The sequence below is a fragment of the Rhinoderma darwinii genome, chromosome 8 (assembly GCF_050947455.1).
Source record: "Rhinoderma darwinii isolate aRhiDar2 chromosome 8, aRhiDar2.hap1, whole genome shotgun sequence".
Taxonomy (NCBI): Eukaryota; Metazoa; Chordata; class Amphibia; order Anura; family Rhinodermatidae; genus Rhinoderma; species Rhinoderma darwinii.
The window spans coordinates 8,668,753-8,692,154 of NC_134694.1; the positions used below are offsets into that span (position 1 = coordinate 8,668,753).

The 23,402-nt window shown below is 44.3% G+C and overlaps 1 protein-coding gene across 4 annotated transcripts; it reads right to left on the bottom strand.

Annotated features, from left to right (window-relative positions):
* Positions 1–1,885: 1,885 nt before the first annotated feature.
* LOC142659118 (methyl-CpG-binding domain protein 1-like) lies at positions 1,886–22,680 on the bottom strand. 4 transcript variants are annotated; one of them, XM_075834894.1, is made up of 17 exons: positions 22,507–22,680; positions 16,543–16,667; positions 15,865–15,976; positions 15,072–15,247; positions 14,409–14,494; positions 13,631–13,671; positions 13,234–13,377; positions 12,564–12,698; positions 9,831–9,896; positions 9,603–9,737; positions 9,288–9,332; positions 8,635–8,799; positions 7,864–7,965; positions 7,276–7,359; positions 6,444–6,545; positions 6,272–6,352; positions 1,886–5,370 (listed from the first exon to the last, which is right to left on the bottom strand). In XM_075834894.1, the coding sequence occupies exons 2-17, from the start codon at positions 16,650–16,652 to the stop codon at positions 4,924–4,926; spliced, it is 2,031 nt and encodes a 676-aa protein (XP_075691009.1). In that variant the 5' UTR covers positions 16,653–16,667; positions 22,507–22,680; the 3' UTR covers positions 1,886–4,923. The 4 variants fall into 4 exon arrangements, with proteins under 4 accessions (XP_075691009.1, XP_075691011.1, XP_075691013.1 ...); XM_075834896.1 differs by lacking the exon at positions 13,234–13,377; XM_075834898.1 differs by lacking the exon at positions 8,635–8,799.
* Positions 22,681–23,402: the final 722 nt, after the last annotated feature.

Here is a 23,402-nt window from a genome sequence, read left to right on the forward strand (position 1 = left end):
TAACCGGCTAAAAACAAAAATCTGTCACCAATCCCCATTATGACTACAACTACAGCGTATGAAAGGTAGACTCGAGAAACGGCTGCATAATGGAAGGATAAAAATTAAATTTTTCTATGAAGAAAAAAAGATGAAAAAATTATTCCAGTCCTGAGAAAATCATCCATACGTATAAATGGCTAGACAATAAATTTTTGACAGCTGAAAAAGGCGGTTTAGACTGACTGTCACACGAATAAGCAAGACAGACGCCGATATATCTGTTAAAAAGTTGTTTAGCCATTTTGGATTTTTTTCAGTCATTCCATCCCATCAATAGCAGCTCAGATCAGGCCACAGATCAAGACAGAGTTCAATTGGCAATTTGGTGTTTTAATGAATGACGTCTAAAACGACAACCGTGACCAACAAGTCGATCAGAAAACGGCCGTCAGAAATCCCTAATGTAGGGCCAGCTTTAGACAAACCGTCCAGATACTGGGAATGCTCCGGCTAATGGTCAAAATCTGTCCATGTAAGACCCACCATAAGATGGCCCAAGACCTTAGACGTACAGATGGTAGACGGATGACCAGTCCTAAGACACATTATTATTGTGAAGGTCCTTCCAAAAATATGGCAGAAGGTCTTGGCTGTTATCATGTGCGTATTAACAAAAGGATAGTATGTCCTTGTACCACACCACAGTAGGTCACATATGACTAGTTTAACCCCTATTAACCCCATTTTTAGTGGGAAAACGGTTCTGTTACCCACAAATTAACCTATAGGCCCAGCTCATATGTACACGTGAAGTGTCCTAAACCCAATCCCTAAACATTTCTGTCTACATATTGATACAGGTAGATTGCTTTATAAAAGAGGTTCATGACTTGGCACTCAATGGATGGAGTTAATGTGTCAAGTGTCACCAAGTTTATTCTTCTGGGTCTTTCCCATGGCCAAGATCAGATCACACTCTTTGCTGTTTTTCTTTCGACATATTTTTGGACTCTTGTGGACAATTCCTTAATAATTTTTATCATCAATAAGAATCAGAGGCTGAACTCTCCGATGTTCTTCTTCCTGGGGAACCTCTCCTTTATTGACATTTGTTTCAGCTCCGTCACGTTGGCTGATGTTCTTCGGGAGTGGAAGACGATTACCTTTAGAGGGTGCATGAGCCAGTTGTTCTTTCTATACTGTCCTGCCAGCATGGAGTGCTTTGTCCTGGCCGTCACGGCTTACGGCAGACTGGTTGCCATCAGTAATTTTCTTCATGATCTTTTGGTGTTTACGGAAGGCTCTCTGGCCACAATGCGTCCCTCTGTATTTGTAGTGGTCTCCAACCGTAGCATCCTCAAAATCATCCTAATGATGCGTTCATCCACTGGAAGATACCAAGCTTTCTCCACATGTTCTTCCCACCTAACTTCTGTGGGCCTTTTCTTTGGTACGGTCTTCTTCACATATTTCCGTCCATCCTCGTCAAATTCAGAAGATGACAGGTCGGTGACCGTTGTGTTCTCCATCCTCACGTCTCTTCTCAACCCTTTTATTTACAGTCTGAGGAACAAGCAAGTTAAGAATTCTCTGAAGATTTTTTCAATGTCACTCCACCAATGAAGTCCATATCTGCAGCCAAGTTAGCCATATCTTCTCCACGTCTCACATTCAATGTATAGACCTCTAACAGGGGCGAAACTCGAAGATCCTGGGCCCCCCACCTACCATGCACCACTGGTATCTTCTTATGTGGCAGGGAGACTTTAGGCACCCCATCGGGGGCCAGGGCTCGGGGGACGACTGATACCCTTGCACCCCCGATAACTACTCCCTCTGATCTTTCAACGGAGATTTTACAACCGGATTTAAAAAAAAATCTAAAAAAAAGAGGGGAAGCCAATTAATTGTAAACAAAATAAAATTTATTAATGAAATATGAACCTCCTGAAAAGGAGTTACTCAGTTACAGTTACTTACGGCAGGTGAAAAGTAAAACTTGAAGCCTTGGAGTGGATCTGTCACTTACACACAGCGGAGGCGGCCATTTTTAAGCTAAAAGAATAAATATACACGACAATGTTTTTTACGAGATAACTAGGAAAGTCTTCAGTAGTCGGGAATTTTCCCAGTGATGTCATCGATTCCAAATGACACAATTCCTACCAGTTTACCAAGTAAAATGGCTGCCTCCACTTCACGTATATGACAGGTCCACATTAATAACGGTTGCCCAAGCTGGTCATATATCTATCTGGGAAGATAATACTGTACCTGGGTTTGGCAGTGCAATCTTTTGTTTCTTTAGGAGGTGGCAAAATACATCTTGAAAACGAGTAGGACAATTACTCCACTACGGACATGCTCCAGTGTTTTATACTATGACACCCAAACATCAGAGTAGTCACTCATAGATGAGGGTGCAAGGAATGATGCAAAATACATATGTGAACGAACACAGCTAGTAGCCAAATTAAAGGGCAACTCCATCAGACTACTGAGATAGTCATATAATATTGAATAATATAATGGTTCACTGCCTTCAATCTTTGGAATAGTCTGAAACTTCAAGATACTGGGTGGTATTAAAAGGTATGTGTCACTCAGATAGACCTCTTTAAATGGTATGTCCACCTTTGGAAAACAATTTACAGTTGTATATAGGTGTAAACTACACATAAAGTTGAGTCATTTTGTAAATACATTACTTATCCTGTACTGATCCTGAGTTACATCCTGTATTATACTCCAGAGCTGCACTCACTATTCTGCTGGTGGAGTCACTGGGTATATACATTACATTACATATCCTGTACTGATCCTGAGTTACATCCTGTATTACACTCCAGAGCTGCACTCACTATTCTGCTGGTGGAGTCACTGTGTACATACATTACTTATCCTGTACTGATCCTGAGTTACATCCTGTATTATACTCCAGAGCTGCACTCACTATTCTGCTGGTGGAGTCACTGTGTACATTACATTACTTATCCTGTACTGATCCTGAGTTACATCCTGTATTATACTCCAGAGCTGCACTCACTATTCTGCTGGTGGAGTCACTGTGTACATACATTACATTACTTATCATGTACTGATTTTATCGGTTGCCAATGGAAAGTCGACAAACTTACACACGCCCATAACAGCCTAGATCCTTCCTAAAATGTAGAGGCAGAGTTCGTTTTTCCTACATCAGGTTACATGTACAGTGTTTGGTGATAAAACTAACTATGGGATTTCAGCTCTGAAGGCTGCAGAATTGTAAATGCAGCTCTAGAGTATATTACAGGCTATAAATCAGGATCAGTACAGGATACATTTTTTATATATATATATATATATGTATGTAGGTGCAAAGTTACCCCACTTTTTACGTAGATTATGTAAAATAGATTTCAAAGGTGGCCCTTAATGACATTCTGATAGAGGTGAGCTAGTGGGGCCCATTATCTCCGACTAATAAGCCCTCAACATGCAGATCAAGGGACTTCAATCTCGTGTGCATATATTCAACCACTGAGCATTCAGGAGCTCTGAGAAAACAAATGCGCCCCACTAACTTCCTTCTTTCGGGGATCGGTTATATTACCAGATGGCTATTAGGCAATTCCAAAAAATTGCTTTTTTACATAGTAGGAGGACAATTTCTAAAAAGAGACTGGCCCGTGCTGACAGCTATATACAACTTTGATGGGTCAACGTGACGTACAAACCAGACCGTTCTGTACAGTATAACAAATATAAAGATATTTATCCTTTATTTAAAAAGCAGCAACTTGTTTCTCGACGAGAGTTATGGTGAGGAGAGGAACAGCTTCTACTGTCGGCACAGGTACAAGAAAAAGAAAAATAGTCCGGACCGGGCCGAGGCTGAGAGGAAGACTAGTCAGACAGGTCTTGGTTAAAAGATTATTACATCGAAACCGTAATAATAAAATAAAACCGACTCTGCTGCAGTGACCTGAAAGTGATTGATTCAGAACTTTTTGAAGAACTTTTTGAAGAACTTTTACTACTTTATAATATCTGTGGCCCAGCCTCAGTTATGTCCAGTGTAGAAAAAGAAAAAAAATCTGCGTCCAAAACCTGCTCACCTAAAATATCGATCAACTACTCCCTACAACTCTGAGAACAGCTCACGTCACCAATACGACGTACAAAAAACCCAAAACACTATAGGCGCATTGAACCCCCAAGGTCTAGAAGGAATGTCTTCCGGCAACGATCTCAATGAACTCCCCTTATCAATAAACTGATTCCATTGAAATAATTGCCGAGACCCATTCCGTTCAGGTAGCGGCTGAAGGTCCCGGTAGTCCCAGGTACGTCGCCGATGCAACTTTTTGACATGCCGAAAACTATTAAAAAGTGGAAAGCGCCTTTAAGTTTCCTTATGAGCTCTCCCTACACTGTAAAACGCCCTCATGGGGGAGAGGTGGGTTTGTGTCGTCTTACTCCCCCCCCCCCCCTTTAAATGAAGTCTGCAGCCTACACACATTAACATATCACTAATCGAAATACATGGCTTTTATTTGGTCCCTATTACTGAACTGGGATGGAAGCTTTAGGCCGATGTAGGGTTAGATACACCTACGGACAGCTAAAATAAGGGTCCGTTTACCTGAACAGCTACACTTCTGAGCTAATAAGAAGCCCACGCTAATAACCGGAGAATGCGGTGCCCCTCGGTCGCTCTTCTTTGGAGATCTATGCATAAGGAGAAGACGTGTACATGGTTGCAGTATACGGAGGTGCTAAATTTTAACGGGAGGGGGGATGGGTGACCATCCTCCACGCTGAACCACTGCTACAAGATACACAGGTTTGTCCATACAGGCAAAAGGTCTCCAACGAGTACAATCCAATCCTTCCTTAGAGGAAGTCTCATGAGCAGTTCCTTGTCCCTGAGCGCTGGCCCACCCTTTGCCCTCTGCTTCAGTGATAATTGCCTGACGGCCAGGGCATTGTGCAGCAATCTGGGCACCGTTCCTCATACACCAAGACCGAACAGTTTGGAGACCGCGGGCCACGTTTTGGAAGACCTGCGCAAGGACGATAAGCTTCCAGGTCGCAAATGAGCTCCACTACCTCGTCCACGGTAGTCAGCCGGCTCGGATGATTGCTGAACAGTTCGTGGCAGGAAGGGACAGTATAATTTCTCACAACAACGTCAAAGTGGAGTCCTGGTAGTATGTGGATGATTGTCTCTGCCATGGTGGACATCCGGGACCTCTGAACTAGCTGGAGGTTGGAGCTGGTGGGAGGCAGCACTTCCCAATGAGCTGGCAAAGGAATCTCATTCAGCTCCACCATGAATTCCTGCAGGACGCGGTCCAGACCACTTCTGGCATTGTAAGAGCCCAGACTGAAAATCTCCATGATCTGTCAAGCAATAGGAAAGAGCAAGAATTAGGAATTACTAAGGGTTTGTGCTCCACCCCAGTGTGTAAACGTCTGGGGGCAGATAATGATGTTGTAGATGGAGTCAAAATTCTTACGATCCGTTCACACCAGCCTCGTGGCTTCCGTCCCATATGAGAAGAATCCAAACGGTGACGGATGGACCCCATTGACTTATAACGGGGCAGTCCGGGTTCGGTCATTTTGATAGAAACCCTAATGGAGTCTCTTAACGGTGATGTGAACGGAGACCAATTGACTGGAAACGGAAGGATCGGTCATGGCAGAGAATACTCTTGTGGTATATGATCTGGAGATATAATCTCAGCGTCTATTCGCAGCCTCCGACCCTACTTGTGTAAGGTGTCTATGACCATAATGTCCCTCCATGCCATCTTTATATCACACAAACACCTCCAGTACTGATGAGTAGGAGTTAAAGGGGTTTTCCAGCTTCTGACAAGTGATGGCCTATCCACCGGATAGGTCATCAGTACATGATCTGTGGGGGTCCGACACCCGGGACCCGCACAGATGAGCTGGTCCGGTGCCTCCGTGTATTGGACGTACAAGCCGGAAGCAGTTACCTCCTGCCACGGAATAGCGGCCGAGCTGCAGTGTTCAAGTGAATAGGAGTCGACCCGCAGTTCTGCAGCACGGCCGCTATGTTATGTACGGAGCCAACTGCTTCCGGCTCCATACATAGCATTATGTGCCACAACATCCGGTGCCCACAGGCCACCGGAGCGGGTTATCGGTGTGGGGTCCTGGTGTGTGACCCGCACCGATGACATACTGATGACCTATCCGGTGGATAGGTCATCCGTTGTCAGAAGGTGGACAACCCCTTTAAGCATTTAAGATATAACACGTGACGGCTCACCACCGGAGTACTCTCATCAGCCAGCACTACGTCATCATCCTCCGTGACAAACTCTTCTGATTTTACTGGGCAGTGGAGATCCTGTAAAAAAAAAAAAAGTGAGGGTAGTATAAGGAGAGCACCGATGAAATGCTACCATGTGAGGGCAAGAAAAAAGAACTCTAGTGCATACCAGGGGCTGCTCGTCATCCTCGTCTTCAATGGTGGTCTCAATAATCTCTTGTTTTATCCCATTGGTATCCATGCCACCTATGACCCAGCCACCACATGTGCCCTGTAACAATCAATGGGTTGCAATGACAAATATTAATAAATCTGCTGTATGGAAGGGATTCGTCTATCTCTCTCTGTGTTCCATTTATTCCATCCATAGAGCAACCTATTAAAATATGAGGCATATAAAGCAACGGACCCCTATTATCTTCCTGCAGCTGCGGTTCTTAAGATAAAAAAAATAAACCGATTGTACCGAGACAGCACTCAGGATGGGGGGCATCATTTTGTAATATGCACCACATCCCAATTCTACCTCTGACCCCCCACATGCCTCAGTGCCACTGCGGGCACATAGACATGGAGTATGTTCCATCCAGATATCTGGCCGTGCATTGAGAATTACAGCAAACAACTCCTTTACAAGGGTTCTCCACTTTGGACAATCCCTACTTTGTTAGAAGGATCCCTTGACAATATGCTGATTGCAAAGTGACTCCCTGCTGGGACCCCCACGATCAGCTGTGATCTGTGGAGAAACCTGACAGTAAGTGTTCAGTTTTCCTGCAGTGCCACCACAGGGGAAATTAAGTATTACACAGTGATCATTCAAATCAATGTGTTATCTGACAGGACAGGTCCTCCAGAGAGAAAGATGCTTTTTATAATCTGGTCAAGAGATGAGGATCCTAAACAGAGGACCCCCCTCTATTAACTCAGAATTCACTAATAGGGTGTATGATATGGGTTTTCTAAACTGAATAACTCATGTTGTATCACACAATTCTTACATCTGCTGAAGGGAATCCTCCATTTTTCAGCGCAAGCCTGATCACTGGGATCCTGGGTGGCAACTGCATTTCTTCATCTTGTCTCTACATAGGGGCAATTAAAATAATATAGGGTAAAGAAAAGCCCACCACAAACTCTTCAAAAAGGACAGTTACAGGGTATGTATACATTTGCAACCAATTTTATTATTGCTCCGATGCATCTAAAATACAAAAAATGCAACTTTGCAAAGTCTAGAATAAAAAAAAAATCTCCTCCCATTTTGTGTCTCTATAGTAACAGACTACAAACAAATCCAGCGTAGTCTGATCCTGCAGTCTGAAGGTGAACAAGAAAAAGGGAAAAAGGAGGTGGATAAAGCAGGACTTCAGAATCAGACTACAAAGGGATTGTTTCGTAGTCTGTACGCATGGAGACGAATAGGTCTGCACAAGAGCTGCATACACAAAACGGTAAGAGACTTTTTAAATCAAGAATATTTGCATACCTGCTTCATTGTAGATTTGATTGGTTGAAGCATCAACAAATATGGTTGCAGAATCATACATACACTTTCTAAACCATACTGCCCAGAACATCACACTAACCATGGCTTCCATGTTCTCGGCGGTTTCTAACGCCTCCTTCTTTATCCGCTCCAGCAGTATGGGGTGATTGGAAGATTTCAGATATAGTGGTATGTTTTTCTCCTAAGAAATAAACAATTACAAGCTCAGTCAAAACCATACATAGGATGTTTCCTTCAAGAAATCATTCACCCTTCTTATATAAGCCCCTCTTATTCAAACAAGGCACCAAAACCACGGCTGGCAGAGGAAAAAAAACTCAAAGCAAAACAGCATGGAATGGTGGACCACGTGTGAGGCCACGCGAAACAGCGATTCCTCAATAGATGAGCAGCTCTATACCAAAAGACAACAAAAAAAGGCTGTTTTATGGCAGTCTGTAGTCAGAGGACGCATCACAGGCTGCCAACAAACCGCAATCTGAATTTTTTTGGATCACTCCCCCTGCTAACATGTGTGATACCGAGGAATGGTTATTTAACCGATAACCTGATATTCTAGGGAGGTTCAGAAGTGACGTTGCCATTCAGGATTAGAAATACACAGCACCTTTTTCTAAATCCTAGCCAAACGGATTGGTGACTTCTACAAAAGAGGATGACATTGGTACAGACCTCCCGGTAGTGTCCCATTGATCAGGGGGGAGGGGGAGTGAAGAAAGTACAAGGGACTGACCTCAAGCGTAAAAATGTGTCCAGGTCAGAAATGAAGAATTTATTTACACAAGAACAGGGTTGGTAGAAAGAGCTGGAGAGACCCCGTATAAATATAATATTAAGCCTCAGAACCCACCACGGCGAACCGCAGGCACTGCCGCCAGCGACACTTCTGCCGCTTTAGATTACGGCCACCGAATTTGGGCTTGTCTTGGCAGAAGTCACATTCGCCACAATCCAAGTTCTTAAGGCAGGCCTCGCACGCGCCACATTTCCGATTCTTGCGGCGGCCTGCCAACTGCTGTGGAACATAGGGGGTAGAGGGGGAGGGAGAAGGAAGAAAAGTTCAGGTGCACGACCTCAGCCAGGTTGTGTTTAACATGACGCTGGAAAGAAGGTTGCAGTAATGAAAGGCTTAAGCAGGAAATGAATATGGGGGGGGGGGTCGGGGGGGGGGGGATCGCCAAGCTAAAGACGCACAAGGAACCTCTTCAAGGATAGAGAGAAGGTGAAGGGAAGAGAATGAGGTGTATAGTGACCCCTGCTGGGAAGACTGAGATGAATGGAGAAGTCTGCAAGCACAAGGTATGGATCTTCAAAGGAGAGCGGGGGAGGTGGGTGGTACAGGATTTGATTTAGGAAGAAGGGGGGGGGGGGGGTCATGCATGGCAAGACGATGAAAGATGGAGCTACTGCCAACAGCAAATAAAAAGCAGCCACCAATGCAGCAGGAAAAGGGTTAAAGATGCATTAGAAGTAAAAACAGGCCTGACCCCTCACGTTACTGACCTGTCCGTTCTGCCCAAATCTCGGCTTTACTTTTATCTTTTTTTTCTGGAAAACAAACAATAAGGGAGATGTATAAAAAAAATGACGTAATAAGGAAACATTGAAATGAATGGGCGTCTATGTAATACAAGGACAGGCTGGAGAGAATCAGAGGGGATCCCGAGCACGGGACCTCCCTATATTCTTTCCATGTGCCTATATGGGCCATATGGGAAGGAATCGTCTTTCTTATTAGTAGGTGACCCGGTTGAACACCCCTTTATTAGAGCATCGCTCCACTTCAAGGCCTCAATAATCGCTAACAGATTTCCTCACCTTATTATGACACCGTCGTCTCATGCACTTTCCTTTGATCTTCCTACCCGGGTTTTGTAGTCGTCTAACACACAGAGAACAGATACCGCAGTTTTCGACAGTGCAGCAGCCTGGACAGTGACCACAGTTTCCTCCCTGTGCAAACAGATTATACAAGAGAACATTTATTCAGCTGCCAAATTTTACCAATAGGGGGCACTATTATCAAGTAAGGGTGAAGCTACATACTAGGTTCAGCCTCTTAGTCAACATTTTTGATGCAGGTGGTTTCATCTTTTGTTTCTGCATTATTTTCTGTACGAAAAAAAACATAATATTGTATGCAATGAGGGTAAAAGATAACCAGAATATTAAATCTTGTCTAATATTAAAGTTGTCTAAGATTATGAAACAGTGCCAACCTAGATCATAACTTCTAACTCGTATTGCAGGTCAACCCAATTTACGTGTGTAAATTTGTCTAAACTTCTATTGATTATGTGCAACTTATCTCGGAAAGCTGGGTAACAACCCATAGAGCCAGCATTACAGCTCCTACAGGGGTGGTCACTCAGCTTTTCCTGACTTGTGAGGTGTAGTATAGAGGATCTGTCAGCTCTCCTGTGTGGTGTAGTATAGAGGAGCTGTCAGCTCTCCTGTGTGGTGTAGTATAGAGGATCTGTCAGCTCTCCTGTGTGGTGTAGTATAGAGGATCTGTCAGCTCTCCTGTGTGGTGTAGTATAGAGGATCTGTCAGCTCTGCTGTGTGGTGTAGTATAGAGGATCTGTCAGCTCTCCTGTGTGGTGTAGTATAGAGGATCTGTCAGCTCTCCTGTGTGGTGTAGTATAGAGGATCTGTCAGCTCTCCTGTGTGGTGTAGTATAGAGGATCTGTCAGCTCTCCTGTGTGGTCTAGTATAGAGGATCTGTCAGCTCTCCTGTGTGGTCTAGTATAGAGGAGCTGTCAGCTCTCCTGTGTGGTGTAGTATAGAGGAGCTGTCAGCTCTCCTGTGTGGTGTAGTATAGAGGATCTGTCAGTTCTCCTGCGTGGTGTAGTATAGAGGAGCTGTCAGCTCTCCTGTGTGATGTAGTATAGAGGATCTGTCAGCTCTCCTGTGTGGTGTAGTATAGAGGATCTGTCAGCTCTCCTGTGTGGTGTAGTATAGAGGATCTGTCAGCTCTCCTGTGCGGTGTAGTATAGAGGAGCTGTCAGCTCTCCTGTGTGGTGTAGTATAGAGGATCTGTCAGCTCTCCTGTGTGGTGTAGTATAGAGGATCTGTCAGCTCTCCTGTGTGGTGTAGTATAGAGGATCTGTCAGCTCTCCTGTGAGGTGTAGTATAGAGGATCTGTCGGCTCTCCTGTGTGTGGTGTAGTATAGAGGAGCTGTCAGCTCTCCTGTGAGGTGTAGTATAGAGGATCTGTCAGTTCTCCTGTGTGGTGTTGTATAGAGGAGCTGTCAGCTCTCCTGTGTGGTGTAGTATAGAGGAGCTGTCAGCTCTCCTGTGTGGTGTAGTATAGAGGAGCTGTCAGCTCTCCTGTGAGGTGTAGTATAGATGATCTGTCAGCTCTCCTGTGTGGTGTAGTATAGAAATGTCAGCTCTCCTGTTTGGTGTAGTATAGAGATGTCAGTTCTCCTGTGTGGTGTAGTATAGAGATGTCAGTTCTCCTGTGTGGTGTAGTATAGAGGAGCGGTCAGCTCTCCTGTGAGGTGTAGTAGAGGAGCTGTCAGCTCTCCTGTGAGTTGTAGTATAGAGGATCTGTCGGCTCTCCTGTGTGTGGTGTAGTATAGAGGAGCGGTCAGCTCTCCTGTGTGGTGTAGTATAGAGGAGCTGTCAGTTCTCCTGTGTGGTGTAGTATAGAGGATCTGTCAGCTCTCCTGTGTGGTGTAGTATAGAGGATCTGTCAGCTCTCCTGTGAGGTGTAGTATAGAGGATCTGTCAGTTCTCCTGTGTGGTGTAGTATAGAGGATCTGTCAGCTCTCCTGTGTGGTGTAGTATAGAGGATCTGTCAGCTCTCCTGCGTGGTGTAGTATAGAGGAGCTGTCAGCGCTCCTGTGTGGTGTAGTATAGAGGAGCTGTCAGTTCTCCTGTGTGGTGTAGTATAGATGATCTGTCAGCTCTCCTGTGTGGTGTAGTATAGAAATGTCAGCTCTCCTGTGTGGTGTAGTATAGAGATGTCAGCTCTCCTGTGTGGTGTAGTATAGAGGAGCTGTCAGCTCTCCTGTGTGGTGTAGTATAGAGGAGCGGTCAGCTCTCCTGTGTGGTGTAGTATAGAGGATCTGTCAGCTCTCCTGTGTGGTGTAGAATAGAGGAGCTGTCAGTTCTCCTGTGTGGTGTAGTATAGAAATGTCAGCTCTCCTGTGTGGTGTAGTATAGAGATGTCAGCTCTCCTGTGTGGTGTAGTATAGAGGATCTGTCAGCTCTCCTGACATGTTTTTTTTTTGTAGTAATTACTTAAAATCCCCTATATACAATATATAACAAGACAACACAGATACTAAATTCTGGAACACCTTTTCTTACAACTCTACATTATGCCATTTCCTCTGTTATTCCTCCTGGAAATGTTTGAGTCAATTGAAAACTGTGTGTTGCTTTTGCCAATCCCATTGGTGTGTGTCCCAACACAGTCTGGCACCTGCTAATCAGCGCTGACAGTATCGGACTATGTAGGGACGCACCCAAGAACAGCGGCATCACCCAGGTGTCAGTTTAGTCAGACATTTTCAAGAGGCATAACAGAGAAATGACACAATTAAAAGACGTTGCACAATTGTTATCTCATAAGGAAAACAAGGTTTTACTAAAACAGACATGTCAGGAGAGCAGTCAGGTCATATATAACATTCAGGACGCCGGATAAGCTGTGGCAGGTAGTAACAATGGACATTTGTTGTCACCCAACTTTCCCAGAGTCAGATATAACCAAGAAACGGCTACAGGACATATATACAGGGAATGTTACTAGCCAAGTGATGTCCTCACCTTATTGTGACACAAACGCTTCAGACACTTTTCGTTGATGTCCTGGTCTGGGTTCTGCTGCTTACTAATACACACAGGGCAGATATCGCAGTCTTCTTCCATACAGCAGCCCGGGCAGCGGCCGCAGATCCCCCCCTGAACACAGAGCGTATAAAGGACATTCATTTTAGGGGTGTAAAGCCGCAATTTTGCCTTTGCATCAAATTCGGTCATTTACATCCATTGATTGCAATGCTATTACCCTGGGGTTTGTTACACTGTATCGGTGTAGGTAAAACCGATCAGCCAGGAGTCCCGGATGAGGAGGGAGATTTATGTTACTGATGTGGATTGCCTACTTTGATGCATTGTAACAAGCCCTCAGAAGATCATGATAGTTTTCAGCCACTGAATGTTTCCATTTCATGAAAGCAAGCAGACATATTAAAAATGATGAGAAATAAGAATACAGTATATCAGAAAGTTGCAGAACAACTCCTGTAAAATCCATCCTCCCACCCATCATACGTATATGCGTCTCCTAATAATATACCATGATAGTGTTTAAGTAGTAACCCCCCCTTTAAGAACTACGGAGGGTCTCAATCAACAGACTGGTTGTATTGCTTGGTCACTGCCTGACTACCACCACCATCATCCATCTACCGTTATAGTCACTGATTTGTCAGACCTTTCTGATAACCTGCAGGCAACGTCTTCTCACACACTTCCAGGAGCTTCCAAATTCTGGATTGTGCGCTCGGAGGAGACACACTGAGCAATGTCCGCAGTTCTCGGTCAGCCGGCAGGCCGTGCACGTCCCACAGCCGCTATTCTGTAAATAAGAAGTAAACAGATAAGAGGCTCCCGCTCCTCGAGAACGTCTCGCCCAAGGTACACCAATCACCAAATTTGGAAGATCCTATGGATCCATTATGGTGGGAGCCATAATGGCGGCCATATTGGTTGTTCCCGTCCTGCAGGTGACCCCATATGGGGAACGAGAAGACGTCCCACTAATACGGCCTGTACTCATTACATGTAAAGGGGGTCACTTTCGTTTTGGGTGAACGGCCGTATTCACTCACCTTTAGCAGCTTCTGCTGTTTGTTGTAAGCTCTCCTCGAAGCTGCGAAGAAGGAAAAATGATATTCTATCAGGTCGGTGTAAAAATAAAGGGGTACAGGACTGTGCCGGGTTCCCCCGACCGCTCCCCGATTCTGCCTGTAAATATCACATGTACTGGAGGAATCGTAATAAATGTAAGTAATGCTCTACCGCTACACCCGCGAAATGTAGGGTCTGTGATAGGAAGAACTTCAACTGCTTTATGGAGCAATCCTTTAAACTTAAAGGGTGTGTAGACTTTTGCAACCAATTTTTAGACTGCTCCAATTCCTCTAAAAATAAAAAATAAATTGAAGCAACTTTGCAAATAATCTGGATTAAAAATCTCCTCCCGGTTAGTGTATACAGCTCCTAGGCAGGACGATGTGTCTCCAAGGTTGCAGCCAGCAAACACACCCTGTGCATTCAGATCCTTCAGTCCGCTCCTCTTCTACCATCAACAGATTATCAAGAGGAGGCAGAGGGCGAAACACACGACTGCCGGGTCAGACTACACACATGGTTTTTGTTTGTAGTCTGTAACCATGGAGACACATAAGTCTGCATTGGAGCTGTATACACCAAAATTAGGAAATATATAATCAATTTTTTATTTTTTTTGCGAAGCAGAGTACATATATGAAAATCTCCAATACACGTCAATAGGGCATGACGCAGTAGAGCGCGCAGCCCCTTCTGGGAGGAGGGGGGGAGGGGCACTCAGTATAGCAGCCATAGTTTCATAGTTTCCGCTCTCACCTCTGCAGTCCGCACAGTACCACACCGTCTGCTTTGATTTCCCAAACTCCACTCCAGTAAACCAAGAGTCGCAACCAGTACAGCACCTAGAAAACAAGAGGATCCAGTCACTGAGCAGAAATGTACCAACTAACCCCCCCCCCCTACCGCACTATACAGCGCCATTCTCCTGCCGGATATATATGGCTCCATAATCCCTTCCTATATCCCCTACATATGAGCCTCTCCCTGCTACCGAATCATATTGTACATGGCTCCAGCCTAATGCGCAGAAAGATGGCGGCACTTCTATAACAGCCATTATCATCCCGTCGGCAACAAGAAAATGGCGCCTGACTGCCAAGAAGGATGTGATCAGAGGCGAACTACAGCCAAGGGGGGTAACAGTTCAATAGTGCGCGTCACCAGAGCTGAACGCCTCCCCTGAAGACACGCACTACAAGTGCCAGCACTTCCTACAATGGTAACCATTGGACGAGCGACCAGCTCATGATCACTACTGCCCTATAGGTGAGGGCATCCACTATGGCGACCTGCAGTTCTCTGCTGCCAGCCCGCTGGTCCTGCAGGATTATAGAGGGGAAGACTGCAGAAAAATGCAATCACTTTTCTCCGCTCTCTACCTCTAGGATGACGGCGCGGCACGGGGACGCTTTGACTTACGCGATCTGCGACTCCTCCAAATCATTTTCATTTTGCAGGTCTTGGTCTTGGTCGGGGTCTTCAGATTCATAATCGTCGGGGTCCACGGGAAGCGGTGACTGCTGCTTTTTAGACTGAGAGTCAGCGGCACACTTTGCAGGTTTTGGGGTTCTGATATATTGCCTAAGAGGTTTCCTCTGTGGGGGAGGGGAAAAAGACAGAAACTTTCTCAATAGAAGAGCAGAGCGCACACAAGACGACATGATGCAGGTCTAGTTCACGCTGAATTTTTTGGCGCTGATTATGACACGGAAACCGCCTCGAAATCAACGCCAAAAATCTCCCACCGCAGTGAGGAAGACGTTGAATGGAGCGGTGGTTGTTCACGCGCCCGCCAAAGTCTATGGGAATGACGGACACAGCAAAGCACAGCGTATTCTCATAGCCCGTGGGTGGAGCGGCAGTCACATGCTTGACCGCCGCTCCATTCAAGCTCCTCCTCAACTGAAAGGGGTGGTCTATGATGAGACATCCCCTTTAAGGCCAGTAACCTCAAAGCCCGGCTCACACATCTGCAGTTACAGTTTATTGCACACGTAATGTAGCAAGACTGGATTGTATTGAAAGTTTTAACGAGGGGTCCAGAAGCGGAGACCCCCACTGATCCCTAGAACGAAAGGGACTGTAGCTACAGAAAAGAGGGACTATCAGCCTGACAGCGAGAGACGACAGCCCAACGAGCACTGCTGCCCCTTCCTCATTCAATTGGGGGCGTCAGTGCCCGTCCGGCCACAGATGCGTCGTCACTTCTTACCTTTTCGGCGGGTAACACCGTCCCTTGCTTGAAATCGAACCACGACAGGTCCACGGAGTCCCCCAAGAACTTAGACAGCTCATTCCTGCTCCTGAAGCGTTGTCCTGAGGGGCTGACACAGAAGACGGAGAGGTCACCCGGGGAAGAACAACAACCCATTCACACCGCTATGTCCACCATGAGAAGGGTTGTCACCCAGCTTTCTAGAGTCCTGAATGGCCCACCTGCCTGGTCATGCAGTATGACGACGGAACTAGGCAATCTGTTATTCAGGAACATGGAAAAGCTGGGTGAATGTAAGAGCTGTAATAGCAGCCATATTGGCTTGTCACACAAATTTCCCAGGATCCTGAATGACATATTGGCAATACTCCGGTGTTACTGCACGACGGAACAGACTTGCAAATCCGAATCCTGGAAAAGCTGGGTGACTACTAACGAACAACATGGCCACCATTACGGCTTTCACAGAGTCCCCCAGCTTTCCCAGTGCAATGAATAAGAGCTAGTGTGAAATAACGAGACCGATTTGCCATTCAGGGGCGTGGAAAAGTTGGGTGACAATCCATATCACGGCGGCCATATTGGCTGTCACCCAGCTTTTCCAGAATCAGATTTAACTAGTAAGCGGCTGAACGTTTCGCACCCCCCCCCCCCAATCCATGTCCACCATGATACCTTTGATAGTAAGTGTCCGACTGTCCAGAAGATGCTCCGGATTTGCGGACAGCCGAGCGTCTCTTCCAGCCGGGACCCAGAATAGGCCATTCCTGCCAGCCCTCGGACATGGTGGAAGGAGATGCCTGACGGAGACAATAAGAGAAGATGATCAATGAGCCTGGAAGGCTGGAGCAGCTGCAGTAATAATACATGGTGGGGGGGAGGGCCGCACGCTGGAGACACACATGGATGCCTCTCGCTCTCCGGAGTCTCTGACTCACTACATTCCTGGTTCTCCAGCCCACAACACAGGCTGCGGGAGGAAGTGGAGCAGACAGGAACACCCTGCAATGCGCTGCCAGCCAGGAACACACTGCCCTGACATCTCCGCTGTCAAACCCCGCACGCACGCAACCATCTGTCTGATGAGAAACTACAACTCCCAGCATGCCCCGACAGCCGCAGGCGCAGCAGATTGGTGCCGACCACTGCTATAAATCATAGCCACGTCAGCGTGAAGCAGTATTATTATACGCCAGAGTACATCATGGCCGCCGCAGCTTCTACCGAGGTTGTCCCCCAGTGTCGGGAATGACGGACCTGCTCAGAATTATTCTATACCTGCCCCTGTCCTTGGCTCATACCAATATGGCCGCCATGTCATCTTCCATGAAGCTGGGTGAGATCTTCTATAGCTGCTCCAGTGGCGGCCATTTTTAAACATCTTCCTGTCGACATTCAACACTCGCCAGCGATGCCCTCCACAAAGGTCTTAAAGGGACCCTACCTTTCCTGTTTACAGACAACAAGTAGTTAAAAAGGTTCTCCGGAGACCTTATATTGATGGCCTATCCTTAGGATAGGTCATCAACATCAGTTCGGTGGGGGTCCGACTCTCGCCGCCACCGTCGATCAGTAGACTGAAGGGTCTGTGGCGTTCATCAGGCACAGCGCCGTACACTTCTGTAGTGGCTGTGCCTGGGATTGCAGTTCAGGTCCCATTCAAGTACACAGGACTGAGTTGCAGTTCCAGGCACAACCACTACGAATGGGTATGGCGCTGTGTCTGGTAAACACTGAAGGGGCTGTGGCGACAAACGCTGCTGCACCTTCAGTCAGCTGATTGGCAGGGGGAGGGGGGAGTTGAACCCCAAGCGATCTGATATTGATGATCTATTCTAAGGAAAGGCCATTAAAAGAAAATGTCCGGACAATCCCTTTAAAAATAATTTTATGAAAATCAGTGTGAACAAGCAGAGGTGCAGTGTAAAGCATGAGGGAAAAATTAGCAGCCTGCGCCTCTGATGAGACTGGATTGCAGACTACCTCGGACTCCACTAGACAATGCAGCGGAGTTGGAGCCACTGATCAGCGCAAAATGAAACACAGAAGAACATGCAGATCAGACAAGTATCACCAAGTATCGCTTCCAAATATCATCCAGGACGATTCAGCCGACGACTCTCTCCCCAGTTCCACCATAAATATGGCAGTTTAGCTCAGACTAGGCTTGCATGTTATTATAAAACAGGAGATAAGCGGAAGCCGAAAATATGGTGCCGCTTATCATCTGGGTAATCAAAGATCAGATGGGTTAAAAATTCCTAAAGACCAGTGATCTAACGTGTGACTCTCCATCTGATGTAAAACTACAACCCCCAGCATGCTCTGACAGCCATAGGCTGTAATACACAATGGACTGTACGGTGTCACGCGTGTTTATTGCAGGACGGGGTCTATTCAGGAACAGAGGTAAAGCTGATCACAGTGAGGGGCCCCCTGCTGGGTGGTCAGTGTTGGGGGAAGGGAGAATATTTCTGCCCCTCCCCCCGCAGTGGTGTAAAGCGAGACCTCCATTATAATCCTTGGTCCTCCAGCATTTACAGTGCGCCCGCTTGTTACGGTCTATAGGATATCCTAGAACAACAGCAGTAATAGTATCGGGGGAGCTGCACCATCAAACCCAGCCCAAAAACACACAATCTAGGGATGATGGAGTGTCAGCTGATTGGCCGAGAGGGATCACCTGAGATAACTCCAGTCTACTGAACGTCGCGTAGATCGCCATAGATAACAAGTTATGTCATCATATATACATTGTAACGCAGCAGAACATCATATACTACAACAGACAAAGATCGCCACCTACAGACAGTATAGGTCACATACATACAGTGTATACAGGACATTATAGGTCAAATAAATACAGTGCATACAGGACAGTATAGGTCACATACATGCAGTGTATACAGAACATTATAGATCACATACATACAGTGTATACAGGACAGTATAGGTCACATACATGCAGTGTATACAGAACACTATAGATCACATACATACAGTGTAAACAGGACAGTATAGGTCACATACATGCAGTGTATACAGAACACTATAGATCACATACATACAGTGTATACAGGTCACTATAGGTCACATACATACAGTGTATACAGGACACTATAGGTCACATACATACAGTATATACAGAACACTATGGATCACATACATACAGTGTATACAGGTCACATACATACAGTGTATACAGGACACTATAGGTCACATACATACAGTATATACAGAACACTATAGATCACATACATACAGTGTATACAGAACACTATAGATCACATACATACAGTGTATACAGGTCACTATAGATCACATACATACAGTGTATACAGGACACTATAGGTCACATACATACAGTATATACAGAACACTATAGATCCCATACATACAGTGTATACAGGTCACTATAGATCACATACATACAGTGTATGTAAGACAGTATAGGTCACATACAGTACATACAGGAACGAAAAACTCAAGCACTCCTTCGGTTGAAATATGCAAAATAGGTTTATTTTAAGTAAGGCAATATAAGAGAAAAGGTGTAACGCTTACCCCTGGTACGAGCTTCCCATCTTCACAGCGTCGTTTCCTATTAGGTTTTTTCTATTGGCCAGCAGCAAATAGAGCTTGATACAGGCCGGATCGTGGCCGAAACGTTACACCTTTTCTCTTATATTGCCTTACTTAAAATAAACTTATTTTGCATATTTCAACCGAATGAGTGCTTGAGTTTTTCATTGCAAGTATCTACGGGGTGGGAACCCTACCTACAGCACCCAGGCAACCTGCAGAGCGCCACAGATTTGATCTACATACAGTATATACAGAACAAGATAGGTCACATTCATACAGTGTATACAGGATAGTATAGGTCACATACATACAGTGTATACCTGACAGTATAGGTCACATAGTGTATACAGGACAGTATAGGTAAATACATAAAGTGTATACATCACATACATACAGTGTATACAGGACAGTATAGGTCACACACATACAAAACAGTCTAGACCACATACATACAGTGTATACAGGACAGTATAGATCACATGCATACAGCGTATACAGGACAGTATATGTTGCATACATACAATGTATACAGGACAGTATAGGTCACATATATACAGGACAGTATAGGTAACATACATCGTGTATACAGGACAGTATAGGTCACACATACAGGAAAGTATAGGTCACATATATACAGGACAGTATAGGTCACATACATAGTGCATAAATGATCGTATAGATTAAAGTAGTATATGTAGGGCAGTATAGATCACATACATACAGCATATATGGGACAGTAAAGGTCACATACATACAGTGTATACAGGACAGTATAGATCACAAACAGTATATGCAGGACAGTATAGACTATGCATACCGTGTATACCAGACAGTATAGAAAACATACATACGTTATATGCAGGACAGAATAGATCACAAACATACAGTATATACAGGACAGTATAGGTCATATACATTATATACAGGACAGTACAGGTCATATACATTATATACAGGACAGTATCAATCACATACTACACAGTACAGTATAGGTCCCATACATATAGTATATACATGACAGTATATGTCTATAATGTAGAGAGTATACAGTCCCATACATATACAAGCAAGTATAGGTCACGTACATAAAGTATATGTAGAACAGTATAGATCACATACAAACAGTATAAGTAGGACAGTATGTCACACAGTTTGTCACATGCAAAAAGCATATATATGACATATAGTGTATACATGACAGTATAGATCACAAACAAACAGTATATGCAGGACAGTATATGTCACATACATACAGTATATGCAAAACTGTATAGGACACATACACACAGTATATGCAGGACAGTATAGGATACATAGAGTATCTACAGGAGAGTATAGGCCACATACATAATAGTATATACCAGAAAGTGTCCATCACATACATACAGTATATACAGGACAGTATAGGTCAAATAAAAACAGTATTTGAGGGACAGTATGTCACATACATAAAACATATTCAAGACACTATAGATCACACATGCAGCAAATACTGGACAGTATAGGTCACATACATACAGTGTATATATCTAGGACATTATAGATCACATACATACAGTATATACAGGACAGTATAGGTCAGTATATACAGGACACTATAGATCACATCCATACAGTGTATACAGGACAGTATAGGTCACATACATACAGTATATACATACAGAACAGTATAGGTCACATACACACAGTATACAGAAAATAAGATCTGTATACAATAACAATTTATCATGACGCTGTTATATACCACTCTTTCTTACTGTATACAGCTCCTCTTATATTTTCTGTATATTGTATGTATACGTTTCGTGGGTATATATTGTTCATTTCACCTCTGTACACACTATATATCCAGTAAATGCAGACAACTTCATCCCGCTGTATAGTCCTCTGAAGTCTAGATAAAGTCGTCCATATTTAGTGTGTACAGAGGTGACACGTACAATTTATGTATACAAAAAGTACTACACAAAGATACAGAGCTGTATATATATATATATATATATATATATATATATATATATATATATATACAGGAAAAGGGGGATACGGTGACAAAAAGCACTAAGTACACAGTGAAACATTATATTTACATACAGGAGATGGAGTATACAGTACCACTGTAAATACACACAGATAGGAGGGGTATACAGCGAAACTGTGCAGTATATAGACAGATGATGGAGTATGGCGTAAACATTTGCAGTATAAACAGGAGGAGTGGTATACAGTGACACGGTGCAATCTATAGACAGGAAGAGGGGAATATAGTTACACGGTGCAGTATATGGATAGGAGGAGGGGTATATAGTGACATTGTGCAGTATATGGAGGAGGTATATACAGTATATAAACAGGAGGGGGTCATACAGTGACATGGTGCAGTATATAGACAGTAGGAGAGATATACGGTAACACAATGCAGTATACAGACAGGAGGGGTTTACAGTGACACGGTGCAGTATATACAGAGGAGGTATATACAGTGACACGTTGCAGTATATGGGCATATAGTGTCACAGTGCAGTATATAAACAGGAAGGGGTTATACAGTGACATGGTACAGTATATATACAGGAGGGGTATATAGTGACACAATGCAGTAAATGGACCGAAGAAGGCATATAGAGTGACACTGAGCAGTATATATATATATATATGAGGGGTATATAGTGACACAAAGCAGTATATGGACAGGAGTAGGGGCATACAGTGATGCGGCGTAGGATGTATATACAATGACACGTTTCAGTATATGGACAGGAAGAGGAGTATATAGTGACATGGCACTGTATATATGCAGGAGGAGGGGTATATAGTGACACAATGCAGTATATGGCAGGAGGAGGGGCATACAGTGATACGGTGCAGTATATAAACAGGAGGAGGGGTATGGTGACACCATACACTATATGGACAGGAGGAGGGGTACATAGGAATATAAGGTGGGAGTTGTATATATTGACATTGCCCTCAGTCATGTGACTGTGATTGACAACTGCGCACATACACCCTCCCCCACTGCGACGCAACCGAGTCCACCGATGCTGCGCTTACCTATCCGCCTACTAATCCTTCGCTGATAATTCTGCTACGGGCGGGAGTGCTGCAGGAAACGGAAACGAACTTCCTTCCTCTTCCGGTCAAACGGGGTACACCCCGAGCACGGCAACCATAATCCGCGCATACAGGAAAGGAGGTCTGGAACGCAGAGTCCGGGGCGACGCCCACCACTCATGGCTAGAATGACGTACGCTCCAGAACACACCCCTAACACTCTATTGGCTGTAAGTGATAAACAGGAGCAGTAAAATTAAATACCGAGAGGGCGGGGCAATAAGAAGAGGGCGGGGCAATAAGGGGCGGTTATAGTATATAAATTATATTCTTGTATATAGATGGCAGTATTATAGTAGTTATATTCTTGTATATAGGGGCAGTATTATAGTAGTTATATTCTTGTATATAGGGGCAGTATTATAGTAGTTATATTCTTGTATATAGGGTGCAGTATTATAGGAGTTATATTCTTGTATATAGGGGGCAGTATTATAGTAGCTATATTCTTATATATAGGAGCAGTATTATAGTAGTTATATTCTTGTATATAGGGGGCAGTATTATAGTAGTTATATTCTTGTATATAGGGGGCAGTATTATAGTAGTTATATTCTTGTATATAGGGGGCAGTATTATAGTAGTTATATTCTTGTATATAGGGGCAGTATTATAGTAGTTATATTCTTGTATATAGGGGCAGTATTATAGTAGTTATATTCTTGTATATAGGGGCAGTATTATAGTAGTTATATTCTTGTATATAGGAGCAGTATTATAGTAGTTATATTCTTGTATATAGGGAGCAGTATTATAGTAGTTATAGTCTTGTATATAGGGGGCAGTATTATAGTAGTTATATTCTTGTATATAGGGGGCAGTATTATAGTAGTTAT

What these genes read in the sequence shown, in the direction of transcription:
- LOC142659118 (XM_075834894.1), bottom strand. Translation starts at nt 16,652, where the DNA reads ATGTCCGAGGGCTGGCAGGAATGGCCTATTCTGGGTCCCGGCTGGAAG. An exon ending in GTACTGTGCGGACTGCAGAG is followed by an intron (nt 13,672 to 14,408) that starts GTGAGAGCGGAA and finishes CCTTCTTCGCAG; the next exon opens with CTTCGAGGAGAGCTTACAAC. An exon ending in CCGAGAACATGGAAGCCATG is followed by an intron (nt 7,360 to 7,863) that starts GTTAGTGTGATG and finishes GCCCCTATGTAG; the next exon opens with AGACAAGATGAAGAAATGCA.